At 43.6% G+C, this 14,877-nt stretch overlaps 1 protein-coding gene across 1 annotated transcript; it reads left to right on the top strand.

Annotated features, from left to right (window-relative positions):
- The first annotated feature begins 1,650 nt into the window (after positions 1–1,650).
- Positions 1,651–13,970, top strand: LOC146683711 (uncharacterized). Its single transcript, XM_085445573.1, has 7 exons — positions 1,651–1,684; positions 9,677–9,763; positions 10,440–10,693; positions 10,772–10,897; positions 13,139–13,279; positions 13,736–13,847; positions 13,966–13,970. The coding sequence occupies exons 1-7, from the start codon at positions 1,651–1,653 to the stop codon at positions 13,968–13,970; spliced, it is 759 nt and encodes a 252-aa protein (XP_085301699.1).
- Positions 13,971–14,877: the final 907 nt, after the last annotated feature.

The raw sequence follows: 14,877 nt of genomic DNA, 5'->3' as shown, positions 1-14,877 counted from the left end.
AAAGTATGTCTCACTCACAGCACGCTTTCCATTCTCATTGGCAGCATTCTGGTATTCCTTGTGAAGCTCTCTCAAAAAAGAAGAAGAAGAGCAAGGGCTTCACTTGCGGTCAACCTCTTCTTCTTATCAGCCATTTTGCATACATCAAAACTGCCTAAGTCAAATTGATTGTAGCAAAACTGCCTAAGTCCAATGGTAAAACTGCCTAAGTCAAATGAATGACTTAGGCAAGTATGTTTTTTGACTCTTATGAGTGTTGTGATTGGCCAATGACATAGGCAGACGGACAGGATGATGCAGCAGTGGTAGGGGAGTAAAGTTAGGCAAAAATCTCAATTTGACCAAAAAATGACTTATGCTATGAAGCTAACGATTTTTGACTTTTCTGAGCCTGTCAAGTCCTTCTTTTGACCCATTTTGCCAAAGGAAAGGATATAAATGTATGCCGGGCCGGATGTGGCCCGCAGGCCTTGACTTTGACACGTGGTTCAGATAGACTGTACAAATTGTGGAGATGAAACCATCAGCTCATGTTGTTCTGGAGGTTGGTGGCTGCTGGCAGGAATGACCACGTTTCTTTCTGGCTTGTAGCATACTTGAAGTCTCTCACTAAACGGTTTTTTGGTTGCTCACAGAATGTGAATAAGCTCCAGGAACTCCAGAGCCAGCCTCTATTTTTTCCAGTGTAATTAGTAACACACTGATTTATCTGATGGCCCTATTTTTGATTTACATGAAAATCATTGGCGCCCGCCTGGCACACACCTCAAGAAGTGGAATCTGTTTTCTCCTTGGTAGATGTAGCCCTTGTTACATTTTACTATTTTGTTTTGTGTTCATTATGAGGTGCTGTACCATGCAAAAAACTGGTTAACAACTTGCCTGTTCTAAGCTCTGTGCCGATCACTGAGACAGCCCACAACACCAGTTATCATTGTAACTATGTAGACGTCTTTTAAACATTTGTCTTAAATTCAGATGCTTTAAGGTAAAATATTTCACATTAATTTAATTTTTGAGTGGCTACTTGGTAAATCATTTTGTAAATAGCTTTTCTGTTTCCATGAATACTCATGGTCTTCAAAGAGTTCAATGTAGGAGGTCAAACAACTTGAACAGCACAACCTCCAAAACAACTTCAGTACTATCGCAAATCTGATTTTGTTTGTGAAAATGCACTAATTTTTTATTTTATTTTATTTCTTTCAGGACCAATGGATTGGTGAATGAGTGAGAAGCTGTGGTTTGCTGCATTTGTTTTTCCTTTAAACTGTATAACATTTATTTGTTATTGTTTTGTGTATACTGTGGACATTTTTGTCAACATGTTCTCCAAACAAAAAATGTATTATATAAAAAATATATAAAATTTCATAGTAATCAGTATTAATAAAAAAGATAAACTGGCTTTGTTGTACAGGTGATTTAAATTATAGCTTACTTTCATTATCCAAAATTCCATCTGGGCAAACACACTTGGGGCCACCATGGAAACTGAGGACAAAAATAGCTAGGTCTCAGGTTGGTAACCCAAGTGGGCCCCAAGTATCAGACCTGCTTCTATCCATCTGGGCCCCATACTCATTTGTTGTCTGGGGCTGATTTGGGACCCATCATTAACCCATCTGGGAAAACACATTTGGGGCCATCATGGAAACTGAGGACAAAAGTAGCTGGGTGCCAGGTGGGTAACCCAAGTGGGCCCCAACCATCAGAGCCCCATACTCATTTGTTGGCTGGGCCTGATTTGGGGCCCATCCGGGTCCCATCATTAATCCATCTGGGCAAACACATTTGGGGCCACCATGGAAACTGAGGACAAAATTAGCTGGGTCTCAGGTGGGTAACCCAAGTGGGCCCCAAATATCAGATCTGCTTCTACCCATCTGGGCCCCACATATTTTTTTTGACTGGGCCTGATTTGGGGCTTATCTGGGACCCAGCATAAACCCATCTAGGAAAACACATTTGGGGCCACCATGGAAACTGAGGACAAAATTAGCTGGACCCCAGTTGGGTTTCCCAAGTGGGCCCCAAATATTAGCCCTGCTGCTCCCTATTTGGGCCCCACATATGTGTGTTGACTGGGTGGTGACTTCAATATTCATATGGACAATAATAAAATCCCTCTTTCCAGAGATTTTACCTCCTGCCTGGAAAGTTTTGGGCTTCTACAGTACATAAAATTTCCTACCCATTCCAAAGGTCATATCCTGGATTTGGTCTGTTGTTCTGGCATTACCCCCACCCATTGTAAAGCCACATTGTTTCCCCAGTCTGATCATATGTTTATTTCTTTTGATGCAAACATAACCGCTTCCAAAACCTGTATCTCTCGTAATATCACTTTTAGGAAAATTAGTAATATCAACCCAGCTGTTTTTTCATCTGCCGTCCATGACCTTCCATCTATCCACTGCTCCTCAACCCCTCATGAACTCGTTTGTCATTATAATGTCAACCTTCATAACCTTCTTAACATATTTGCTCCCCTTAAACATCGAACTGTCTCATTTTCCCGTTCAGCTCCATGGTTTACCTCCGACCTGCGTCACCTTAAAGCTAAAGGATGCCAACTCGAACGTCTATTCAAGAAAACCGGACTTACTGTACATAAAGAAATGCACAATGATCATGTTTTGTTCTATAAGGACTGCATTGCCTCAGCCAAATCTGCTTACTACTCTGGTTTAATTAGTTCTAATGAAGGTAACTCCAGGTCCCTCTATTCATTGTTCAGTAAAATTACAAAACCTCCAGACACATTCCCCTCCCAGATGTATTCTGTTGATTTTTGCAATTCTCTTATCTCTTTTTTCACTTGTAAAATCTCAGACATTCACCGTCAACTTAACTCTTTAGGAGCTCCTGACTCTGAAGTAGACTTCCTGGTTCCCCCACTGTCTTCCTGTCAGCTATTTTCAAGCTTTACTCTTCCCTCCATAACTGATGTATCTAATCTCATTAAAAAATCTAAGCCATCCACCTGTCAACTTGACCCTCTCCCTACTGTGTTAGTTAAAGCCTGTCTTCCCTCTTTAGCACCTCTCATAACCAATATTATTCATTCCTCCCTGAACACTGGGATTGTTCCTGAAGCACTGAAAAAGGCTTCTGTTATTCCAACTCTCAAAAAGCCTGGTGCAGACCCCAATAACTTTGATAATCTTCGCCCTATATCAAATCTCCCCTTTATTTCAAAAATTCTTGAAAAAGTTGTCGCCGCCCAGCTTCATTCACATCTCAATGACCATAATCTCTATGAACAATTTCAATCTGGTTTCCGCCCCAATCATAGCACAGAAACTGCTCTGTTAAGGATTATCAATGACCTTCTGATGGCAGCTGATTCTGGTCTCCTATCCATTCTCATCCTTCTTCATCTTAGTGCGGCGTTTGATACCATTTCTCACAATATTCTCCTGAACCGGTTAGCTTCCATTGGTATTAGTCATACCCCACTTACCTGGTTTACCTCCTATCTCTCAGACCGCACTCAGTTTATCCAACTTAAATCCCATTCTTCAGCTCTCTATCCTGTTTCTGCTGGTGTGCCCCAGGGTTCAGTATTGGGGCCTCTTTTATTCATTATTTATATGCTTCCTCTTGGTTATATATTCCGAAAATATAATATAAATTTTCACTGTTATGCCGATGACACCCAGCTCTACCTTTCTTCTAAACCCAATTCATTCCTCCCACCCACCTCCCTCTCAGACTGTCTTATTGAGATTAGATCCTGGTTCTCCTCCAATTTCCTCAAACTTAACAGTAATAAAACTGAAGTTTTACTTGTTGGTACACCATCTATCTTAACAAAATCCCACAGCTTTTCCATTAACGTTGAAAATTCTCCCACCCTTCCCTCCCCTCAGGTTAAGAGTTTGGGTGTCATACTTGATAATACTCTTTCATTCCAGTCTCACATTAATTACATAACACGGTCTGCTTACTTCCATTTATGTAATATTCACCGACTCCGTCCCTTCCTTACTCCCCATGCTGCTGCCATCCTTGTCCATAGTCTTATTACATCCCGTATTGATTACTGTAATTCCCTCCTATTTCCTCCTCTCTCTATATCCCTCCTCTCTCAGCAGCAAGACATCTCCCCCCCTCCCCTCCTCCCAGTGTCACAGTGGATCAGGTCAGGAGGCAACTGAGGAAGCTTCGCCCCAGAAAGGCAGCAGGCCCAGACAAGGTGTGTCCTAGGATGCTTAAGGCGTGTGCTGCTGAACTTGGGGAGCCGCTACAACGAGTCTTCAACCTCAGTCTGCGACTGGGGAGAGTGCCCGCCCTATGGAAGACATCCTGCATCGTCCCGGTCCCCAAAAAGAACCGGCCCAATGAGCTGAATGACTTCCGACCGGTGGCACTGACGTCACATCTTTTTTTTTTTTTTCTTTTTTCTTTTTTTTTTAAATGACATCAGAAACAGCAGTATGCGACATTACGTGATGGCAGAGCTTCAGTTCATCCTTTGTCTTTTTTTTTTTTTTTTTTTTAATAAATAGGACAGGGGGAATGAATGAGAGAAAGAGGGGGAGAGAAAGAAAGAAAACCAAAGGGGAGAAGAGACGGTGAGAAGGGGGGGGAAGAGAGAGAAAAAAAAAAAGAACTCCTGGGTCACCTGTATGGAGAAAAAAAAAAAACAAACAAAAAAAACAAACAGAGGAGACAGCAAACAACAAAGAGCAACATAATAATAGAGAAAACAAAGCACCATCACAATAAACTAGCTAGTCATAGATATCAATATTTACTAAATAATAAACGATATTGTGCAGCACGCAAGATAGACAGCGCACAGTGTGCTTTGAGGCAGCAGCCAAGAAAGCTTTAGTCCGCGTCTGTGAATACCCATGTGTGCATACCTGTGTGGATCAGCATGCTTGCATTCCAAAGGTTTCTCCATGTAATGATCTGCTAGGGAGTGTGGGGGGGCCACAGCCCCGTCCTCCAGGGTGTGAAGTGGGTATGGAGGAGATCAAAACTCCAGACATCCAGAGGCCTCCAGAATACAAGAGACCATGGAAGACCAACAGAGGGGCAGCCGCGCCACTGTTCCAGTAAGAGCTGAGGAGAGTCCCAGATGAGGGCTCGCCCAGCAGCCGCGGAGCAGAAGTCAGGGGGAGTTGCAGTGACGCGCCCGTGAGCTCCGCCGGCCCCCAGCTGTGCCTGAGTGACCGAGCCCCAGGCCGAGAGGCCGGGGGCACCCCACCTCCGAAGTGGCCCGAGCGAGCCCCAGGCTCCAGGCCCCGATAAGCGGCCGCCAAGGAGTGAGCCGGTGTGTACCTGGACGCCCATCCCCGGACACAAAGAACCACCAACGCACCGATGTCTGAGGGGGTCCGCCACTGGCAGGGGAAGTGGTGGTGGGGGGAGATAGGCCTCCAAACCTTGGAGGGCCTGAGATGTCCCCAGAGAGGTGGCGTCTGATACCCAACCTGACATATAGACACAGACATACAGGCACACACAGATACAAACATCCATTCCCACCCTCATGCTCTCATATGCACTTACTCCACACTCAACCAACGTGGAGACAGACATAAAGAGACGCTGTACACACGATCACACTCCCCAAGCGTACTCTACAAACCGGGTCTAGGTGCCCCCGCCCCTGGAGGGGGGAACTGCACCCAGACCCAGGTGGTGTTTCCCTTTTCCCTGCGGTGGGGGGAGGCAGACCGCCCCGACTCCGCAGCAGCAGGAAGGCTCCACACTCCAGACCGCAGTCGGACGGCCAACTCCTCCTCCTAGCCCCCCTGCTCCAGCAGGTCGCAGAGAATGGGGGTGAGAGAAGACTCCGAACCTCCCTCCACCCGCTCATTGTAGTGTTGATGCATGTGTGTTTTAAGGTGCATTTAAAACCCAGGAGGGCTTGGAGCTACCTGCCAGAGAGCAGCAGGTAAGCGCATGGTCCCTCCTGCTAGCCCTCAATGTCTATGTGCATTTAAAATTGAGAGGTGGGCAACGATGCCAGGGGTGGGGTGTACACCCTGATGGTACTTTGGACTCCGTGTATCGTGCCCACCCCCAAGATCCTATATGTATGTGTAATGAGAGTGTGAGTAATGTGAATGTCTAAGTTGTGGGATAAAATTGAGGCAGAGGCAGCCAGAAGGGGACAGAGGGGGGGTTAGCCTCCTCTGCACCCTGGTGACATACCCCTACTCCAAGGCCCTGCATGTGTGGGTGGTTGTGGTGGAGCGGGAAGAGGGAGGCAGCTGGAGATGGGGAGGGAAGGAAGGGAGGGGCAAAGCACCCCTCCCTGGGGTCAGCTCCCCCGCTGACCCCAGTAGGCACCCCCACACTCCGCGACCCGCCAGGGAAAGGGGGCCCAGGCCCATCCAGACCGGGGCCCAGTGCAGCAGCGCCGCCCGGCCCCACAGAGCCCGGGACAGTCCACCCAACCCCACCACAGAGAAAACTGCACCCACCCCACCATCCACTCATCTTCCAGACTACATAAGACAATAAACACCCAGGCTGAGATCTTCCTCCACCTCTCCTGTATCTCCCCCTCCTGCAAAGAAGTCCCGAGGAGAGGAAAGCTCCTGCAAGATGTGACAATCTCCCCCACCAGTTGAAGAGCCCCCCAGGTGGCTCGATGCACCGGCGGCACCCTGCTCCAGGGCTGGGCCCCCATGCACCCACCCGCCCACAACCCCGGCAACACACCAACCAGGACCCAAGCCCCCGAGGCCCGGTCCGGGTCCCAGCCCAGAGACGGAGCGCCCCCAGAACCTCACGCCCATCCCGGACCCACCCAGGGGCAGCCAGGCTACCAGGTCAGTAACCCACGTCCGTCAGCACAGACCCTCCCCTAGCCCCGCTGCACGCAGCCGCGAGGAAACAGTCACCTGAGAGGCAACAGAGCCCCTAACCGGACATGACCGCTACCCCGGGTTGAGCCCCCCAAGGAAGATGCCTCCGGGGAACCCCCCGACGCCCTAAGCCTGTCCCTACCCCCACACCAATCACAACAGTGAAGGCGGGACCAAACTATGATCCCCCACCCCCACTAGGTGATGGAGCTGATCAAAGGAGCCCAGAGCAATTGATCTGATGTGGTGGCAGAGGCTGTATCAAGACTAATGTAATCTAATAGATAATTTCTATATTGGTTAGAATTAAGATTATTTTTATTTTTCCAGTTCATGAGGACTGTTTTCTTGGCTATGCATAGGGCAGTGAAAACCATATGGGCTATATTCTTTTCTGAAGTGACATTATCTAAGCTGCCCAACAAACACACTAAGGGGGAAGTTGGAATGTTACATTTCAGACACTTCGATAAGTCTTCACATATCTCGCGCCAAAACTTCTGAACTGTGGACAGAACCAAAGAGCGTGGATATATTTGTCCGGTGAATTGGTTTGGCAGTGTGAGCAGTTGTTGGTAGACGTAAAGCCCATCTTGAACATCCGATGACCTGTATAGTGCACTCTATGTAATATTTTGTATTGAATTAATTGAAGACTGGGATTTCTAATTAGATGAAAGGTTTTTAAGCAAATCTGAGACCAGAAGTTTAGGTCTAAGTTAACTGATAAATCCGCTTCCCATTTTGCAATAGGAAGTGATATTGATTCATCTGTTTTAGAAAGCATTCTGTATATTTTGGATAGTAATTTGGGGGTTTTAAGAGTAAGAAATTGAACCACACTTGGTGGTGTTTGTAGTTCAACTTGACCCGGTTTAAATTTCTTTTTTACTATGGATTTAATTTGTTGATATTCTAAAAATCTTTTCTTGTTGATCCCATATTGTGTAACTAGTCCGTCAAATGAAATAAATTCTGTTCCTTCTAGTATATGTTCTAAATATTTGATTCCTTTATCACTCCAATCTGAAAAGTTTATCATATTATTGTTTTGTAATATGTCAGGGTTGTTCCAGATAGGTGTACGTTTGCATGGGATTAATGAAGACGCCGTCAATTTTAGAAACTCCCACCATGCTGTCAGAGAAGAGCTGATGTTGATGCTTTTAAAGCATTCATGTCGTTGGATGTTTGAGCTGATAAATGGTAGGTCTGAGATCTCTAGATTATTGCAGAGTGCTTGTTCTACATCTAGCCAAGGTTCATCTAAGAGGGTGTGTTTTAGCCATCCTGAGATAAACTGAAGCCTGTTGGCTAAGAAGTAGTGCTGAAAGTTAGGCAGTTCTAGTCCTCCTTTATCCTTGGTCTTTTGTAGTGTTTTTAAGCTTATACGTGGGGGTTTATTTTTCCAAAGGAATTTGGACATACATGAATCTAGAGATCTGAACCAATCTTGTGGCGGTTTAGTTGGGATCATTGAGAATAAATAATTTATTTTTGGTAAGACCATCATTTTTATAGCGGCAACCCTTCCCATGAGTGATATGGGTAGACATTTCCATCTAGCCAGATCATCTTCTACCTTCTTTAAAAGTGGGATATGGTTTAATTTAGTTAGATCTGCAAGCTTGGGAGAAACATTAATACCTAAATATTTTATATTTCCCGATTGCAGTGGTGTAGAAGAGGAATTATGGAAGGAGCAATTAATCGGTAGGACTGTAGATTTTGACCAGTTAATTGAGTAATCTGATATTCTTGCAAAAGAGTTTATCAATTCAATCACCCCAGAGATATTGGTTTGTGAATTTTGGAGAAAGAGTAACACATCATCCGCATAAAGGCTGATTTTATGTTCCACGTTCTTGCATTTTATGCCCTTAATTACTGAATTCTGTCTAATTGCTGCTGCTAGTGGTTCGATAAAAATTGCAAATAGTGAAGGGGAGAGTGGGCATCCCTGCCTGCTGCCCCTCAAGAGACAGAAGCTGGAGGATGTCTGGTCATTTGTTCTAACACAAGCTGTTGGGGAATTATATAATATTTTTAACCAGTTTATGAAAGAGGATCCAAAACCAAATTTGTGTAAAGTTGCAAATAGAAATTTCCAGTTAACTCTGTCAAATGCTTTTTCTGCGTCTAAAGAGAATATTGTAGTTTCTAGGTTTTTACTGTATGAGTAGTCTATCAAATTAAGTAATCTACGTGTATTTGTTGATGAGTGCCTACCTTTTATGAAACCAGTTTGGTCAGGATGAATTAAGAGGGGGGTTATTTTCTCCAGTCTCTTTGAGAGAGCTTTGCAGATTATTTTAAGGTCTACATTTATAAGGGATATTGGACGGAAAAAAAAGTAATAGAAATATATTGTGTTAAATAAATTTAATTAGTTAAATGTCTTTTAATGGAGTTGTCTTAGTGGCTTACTGATTTCATGTGGCTGAAATGCATCATACGATGAGCTCCGTTGGCCAATCATGCTAACTACAATGACAGTTATAGTGTTTTTACTCTATCACACAGAAGTAGCCCTGTTACAGTGAAAAACTGAATTGAATATTAAATAAATTTAATTTGTTACAGGTTAATAAGTTTGTTGTGAATGGGCCCAGTGGTCCTAAATAATATACCTTACCACTATTAATATAAATGTGTATTGTACAATACTCCTCTTTTTTTGTTTTCTGGCAGGGTCAGAATTCTAGGATTCCAACCAAAATAATATTGCTTTCTCTTTAAAAAAAAAAAAAACAATAAATAAACAATGTTTTTAATTAAATAGGTTTGGCAATAATACTCAGCAATTTTTTTTGTACAGTGTAATCATCTGTATTTTATTCCAGGTGATGCTGCTGTTGGACAAGGGGTGATGCGGTACTTTGTGACAACAATAATATCCAAACTCCAGTTTGGATTCAGAGTAGATCTTGGTAAGTGTACCACTATTTTCATATGCTTTTGTTGTGGAATTTTTCCATTTAAATAAAGCCTGCAGACGAGCGGTAGCTAACATTCTTTAATCCAAACACACAAAGAACAGACAACCAAGCTTGGTGGAGCCTGCATGTCCGCGGGACAGACGGTCAGCAGAGTCTCTCTGAGCCCAGCATGGCTCTCAGTTAAATACCTTCTCCAGGAACAAAAGGCAGTACACAGCTGTTTCACACCTTAAGGTTCACACTCCCTTGCTACCTCCCAGAGTCCTCGAAGAGACAAAAGACTCTTCCTGTGGAGTCGTCTGCTCCCCTAACTTCCTTACCTAGACCCCCATCATTTGTCTTGCTGTAGGAGTGTGAGACTTGTTAAAATCCAGTGGCACCAAGGCATCATACGATAAAATAATGTGATTAATACATAAGTAAAATAAATTCCTATACACGGTATTTCACCACTTTTAAATGTATTTTACTCTTATGTGGTGTTTGTGTCTGGATTTTTTATTTTTTTTTAAATTAACTAAAGGATAATATTGGTATATATTATCATAATTACCTTACTCTCCTTGTTTTAAAGCTTGTGATAATTTTGAAAATTCAGTTTTACATAAAGCACTGGCAAATTTAAAAAAGTAAAATAAAGAAAACCCTGCTTTCTTGGTACTTCTAGGAGGAATGGGTCGAACACTGCTATTTGAGGGTGAACCGGACCATCTGGTCCCAGCAACATCAGAGGTACTTATCGAGAGCAGCCTCTTCCGGGTTGCAGGAAGGATGTTGGCCCACACCTTTTTGCATGATGGTCCCCGTGTCACAGGATTAAGTCCTGCAATAATTCACGTGCTGTTCAATGGTGACCCGGAATTGGCAACAATTGTTATAGAAGACTGTCCTGATCTGCACATCCGGAGTATCATACAAATGGTATGTAAAATTAAAAAAATAATTGAATTACAATTAGTGTGTGGACTACCATAATAACTTGTTTAATCTTAATTTTAGCTTGAACTCGAAGAACTTACTCAGGAACAGCAAGACACAGTCTCTGATCTTTCCCTGTCTTGGGATCTCCCAGCAGTAAATAAAACAAATAGGAGATGGCTGCATAACAAACTTCTAGTGCATGCGGTAGGTTCTTGCTGGTTAAGTATCAAAGACATTGTTGTAGTTGTTGAAATTAATAAGCAGACGGATTTGTATAGAGTAGCTTTTTCTTCAACACTGGCAGGCAATGGTCATGTTTCCTTCCCCCCCCCCCCCCCTTTTTATTAGTGCCGAAATTAGTTTTGTAAATATTTGGTTTTTAAGCACTAAAATTTACCATTCTCCCAGTCAAGTTAAAATTCTTCTTCTTCTTAAATCATGCACATAGTTTTTCATAACCAAAAGCTGACCTTTTCCTTCATACTTGGAAGTGTTGGCACTCACACCCTAATTCCACAAATGCGCGCACACAAGATGAAACTTCAAACACAGAAATCCCGTTACAAAATATCTTCAGGCTGTAGTATACTGACAGCAGTTAAAAAATTTACTGTATGTTTGTGTTTTTAAAATTCCCTTCTTAAAATAAACACATTCCAAATCACTACTTGATTTAGAAAGGGAATCTGCCCACTCACCCATCAGTTATGCCTTCAGCAGAACAGTTATCTCAAGTCTGCATTACCACGTTTTGCACTTAAATAGGAATTAAAGACACATTGTAGTTAATGAAAAAGGTTACCTTAGCAATTTTTTTTATTTATTTTTTTTTACTGCAGAATGTGGTTTGATGTTGGGAAAATAACAAAGCCCCCATAAAAGATGTGTGTGTGAATTGAAAAGTACACTCAACAAAAATATAAACGCAACACCTTTGTTACTGCTCCCATTCCCCATGGGATGGACGTAGAGACCTAAAATTCATTCCAGATACACAATATAACCATCCCTCCCAAACAGTGGTCACACATCAGTCCAAATGTGTGGTAGTGGGCACATCTGCTATATTGAGATAATCCATCCCACCTCACAGGTGTGCCACATCAGGATGCTGATCTGACATCATGAGTAGTGCACAGGTGTACCTCAGACTGCCCACAACAAAAGGCCACCCTGGAATGTGCAGTTTTTTGCGCTATTGGGGGTCTGGGGACCCAGAACCGGTCAGTATCTGGTGTGACCACCATTTGCCTCATGCAGTGCAACACATCGTCGCATGGAGTCTATCAGATTGTCAATTGTGGCCTGTGGAATGTTGGTCCATTCCACTTCAATGGCTGTGCGAGGTTGTTGGATATTCGTGGGAACTGGTACACGCTGTCGTATACGCCGGTCAAGCAAATCCCGAACATGCTCAATGGGTGACATGTTCGGTGAGTATGCTGGGCATGCAAGAACTGGGACATTCTCAGCTGCCATCTGCCCTGAACAATGTGAACCATGATTCATCCGTGAAGCGCACACCTCTCCAACGTGCCAGACGCCATCGAATGTGAGCATTTGCCCACACAAGTCTGTTACGGCGACGAGCTGGAGTCAGGTCAAGACCCCGATGAGGACGACGGGCATGCAGTTGAGCGTCCCTGAGACGGTTTCTGACAGTTTGTGCAGAAATTGTTTGGTTGTGCAAACCAATTGTTCCAGCAGCTGTCTGGGTGGCTGGTCTCAGACGATCTTGGAGGTGAACCTGCTGGATGTGGAGGTCCTGGGCTGGTGTGGTTACACGAGGTCTGCGGTTGTGAGGCCGGTTGGATGTGCTGCCATATTCTCTGAAACGCCTGTGGAGACGGCTTATGGTTGAGAAATGAACATTCAATGCACGGGCGACAGATCTGGTTGACATTCCTGCTGTCAGCATGCCAATTGCACGCTCCCTCATTGCTTGTGGCATCTGTGGCATTTTGCTGTGAGACAAAACTGCACATTCCAGGGTGGCCTTTTGTTGTGGGCAGTCTGAGGTACACCTGTGCACTACTCATGATGTCAGATCAGCATCCTGATGTGGCACACCTGTGAGGTGGGATGGATTATCTCAATATAGCAGATGTGCCCACTACCACACATTTGGACTGATGTGTGACCACTGTTTGGGAGGGATGGTTATATTGTGTATCTGGAATGAATTTTAGGTCTCTACGTCCATCCCATGGGGAATGGGAGCAGTAACAAAGGTGTTGCGTTTATATTTTTGTTGAGTGTATATTACTGTAAACTGTGCAAATTTATTATATTTGTCTTTGGTGTATACAGTCTACTACAGTGTAAATAGATATGGCAAAGCACGTCAGTGTGTCTTCATGTAAATTTCCTCTACCGTGCCAACTTGTGTAGAATTCAGGAGGATATTTGTTCTTATACTATGGCTTGTGTCTCTCTGCCTGGAAGGTTATTGGGAGAACCATGCGCCAACTCAAACAGCAGAGAAAGGGAATCAAGGATGTCATGGTATGGCCCCTGCTAACGAGTAGGCCAGATGTTGTCCCGCTTCTTCTCCCACGAATGGCAGAAATGCAGTTCACACCACAGGTAAACCAGTTCTTTCTCATCACTGATAAGAGCGGTCCCCAACCTTTTTTGCACCATGGAATGGTTTATGTCCGACAGTATTTTTAGAGACCAGCCTTAAATCTGTAGTGGATTAATACAACAAAATAAAACCAGTACCGCTAACAAAAAAAGATGTATTCATAGCACACGGGTAAAGAACCAAGGAAACAGAGTTAACGATAAAAACCCTGAAAACCATAAATTTCACACCTGAGCATCAACTCTCACAGCCCCTGTACCTGATGACTCACCGACCGTTCCGTGGCCCAGGGGTTGGGGACCACTGATTTATGAGACCTTATTTATAAATGTATTTGGTGAACTTTCCATGATATAATATACTGAAATTGTTGTTTCCTATTAATAAAAATGATAAAATATATATTCTTTTCACCAGTACTGTAGACTAAGTTGTCCTCTTCCATGTTCTATCAGATGGTAATAGACAAAATCACATGGGCAGCTCAGGATAGTGATGAAGATGAGGAATTTGATGTTGAGTCCATGTGCCGCATCACTGGATTTCTACGGATCTTCATTGAAACCGGTATAGGCACCTTTTTTTTTTTTTAAATAAAGCTATTGCTCATATTGCAAATGCTTGATAATAAGCATTGAAAGTTATAATGTATGAAATTCACAATTTCACTGTATATTCTCTGCAGCATGATGAACAATTAACTAAATGTTTTCTTAACTCCATTTCTGACTTTCTGGCTGGCCCAACTGATGAAATTCTGGGTTGGCTGGGAGATGCTTCCTCCTGAGCTCACTAACAGATCACTTATTCATAAATTTCAATAACAGGCTTATTATACTCACCAGGGACACGCACACCTCTTGCATTCAGAAATCCATGCATTAGCTTGTAGCCGGTGTTTGGATGGCTTCTGTGGACTTCACTTACAATACGATCCAACTCCTCATCAGTAACAGATGAATAGAGGTCTGTCTTTCTACACAGATGAAAAACACTGAGTAATGTTGGAGTTTACGAAATATTATCTTAGACTGGTCGACAATCAGGTCTATAAGTGATGACGTGATGAATCCTGCTTCCACGCTCAAACTGATCTGTGTTTTTTAAGGCTGTTGTGCTTTTAACACGTTTTAATGCTTTGCATCTTGGTCTATCTAATCTCAACAAGCCCCTAAAAACAGTCAGTGATCACTGTCGGCCTCTCTAGGGTTTCATTACCACTGTTGATTTTAAAACTCAGTTTTTAAAACCTGGGTGTAACTGCAGCCCAGCCCATGCAGCAGTATATTAATGACTAACCTATATTAATGACTGGGTGGATTATCTCGATTGTTCTCCTGACTGAAGTTTTGTCCATTTACAGCAGGGGTCTCGAAGTCCGGGCCTTGAGGGCCGATGTCCTGCAGGTTTTAAATGTGTCCTTGAGCCAACACAGCTGATTTAAATGGCTAAATTACCTCCTCAACATGTCTTGAAGTTCTTCAGAGGCCTGGTAATGACCTAATTATTTGATACAGGTGTGTTGACCCAGGGTGAGATCTAAAACCTGCAGGACACCGGCCTTCGAGGCATGGAGTTCGAGACCCCTGATTTACAA

Source organism: Copadichromis virginalis, linkage group LG22 (genome assembly GCF_057382275.1).
Source record: "Copadichromis virginalis isolate Kocher_CV1m ecotype Utaka linkage group LG22, C_Virginalis_male_GT1.1, whole genome shotgun sequence".
Lineage (NCBI taxonomy): Eukaryota > Metazoa > Chordata > Actinopteri > Cichliformes > Cichlidae > Copadichromis > Copadichromis virginalis.
This window is presented reverse-complemented; position numbering and strand designations above follow the sequence as displayed.

Bases quoted from the DNA above. Each gene is read 5' to 3' on its own strand.
- LOC146683711 (XM_085445573.1), top strand. From the start codon at position 1,651: ATGGAAACTGAGGACAAAAGTAGCTGGGTGCCAG. The intron at 9,764-10,439 runs GTAAGTGTACCA...TGGTACTTCTAG, and splicing joins TGGATTCAGAGTAGATCTTG to GAGGAATGGGTCGAACACTG. The intron at 13,280-13,735 runs GTAAACCAGTTC...ATGTTCTATCAG, and splicing joins AAATGCAGTTCACACCACAG to ATGGTAATAGACAAAATCAC.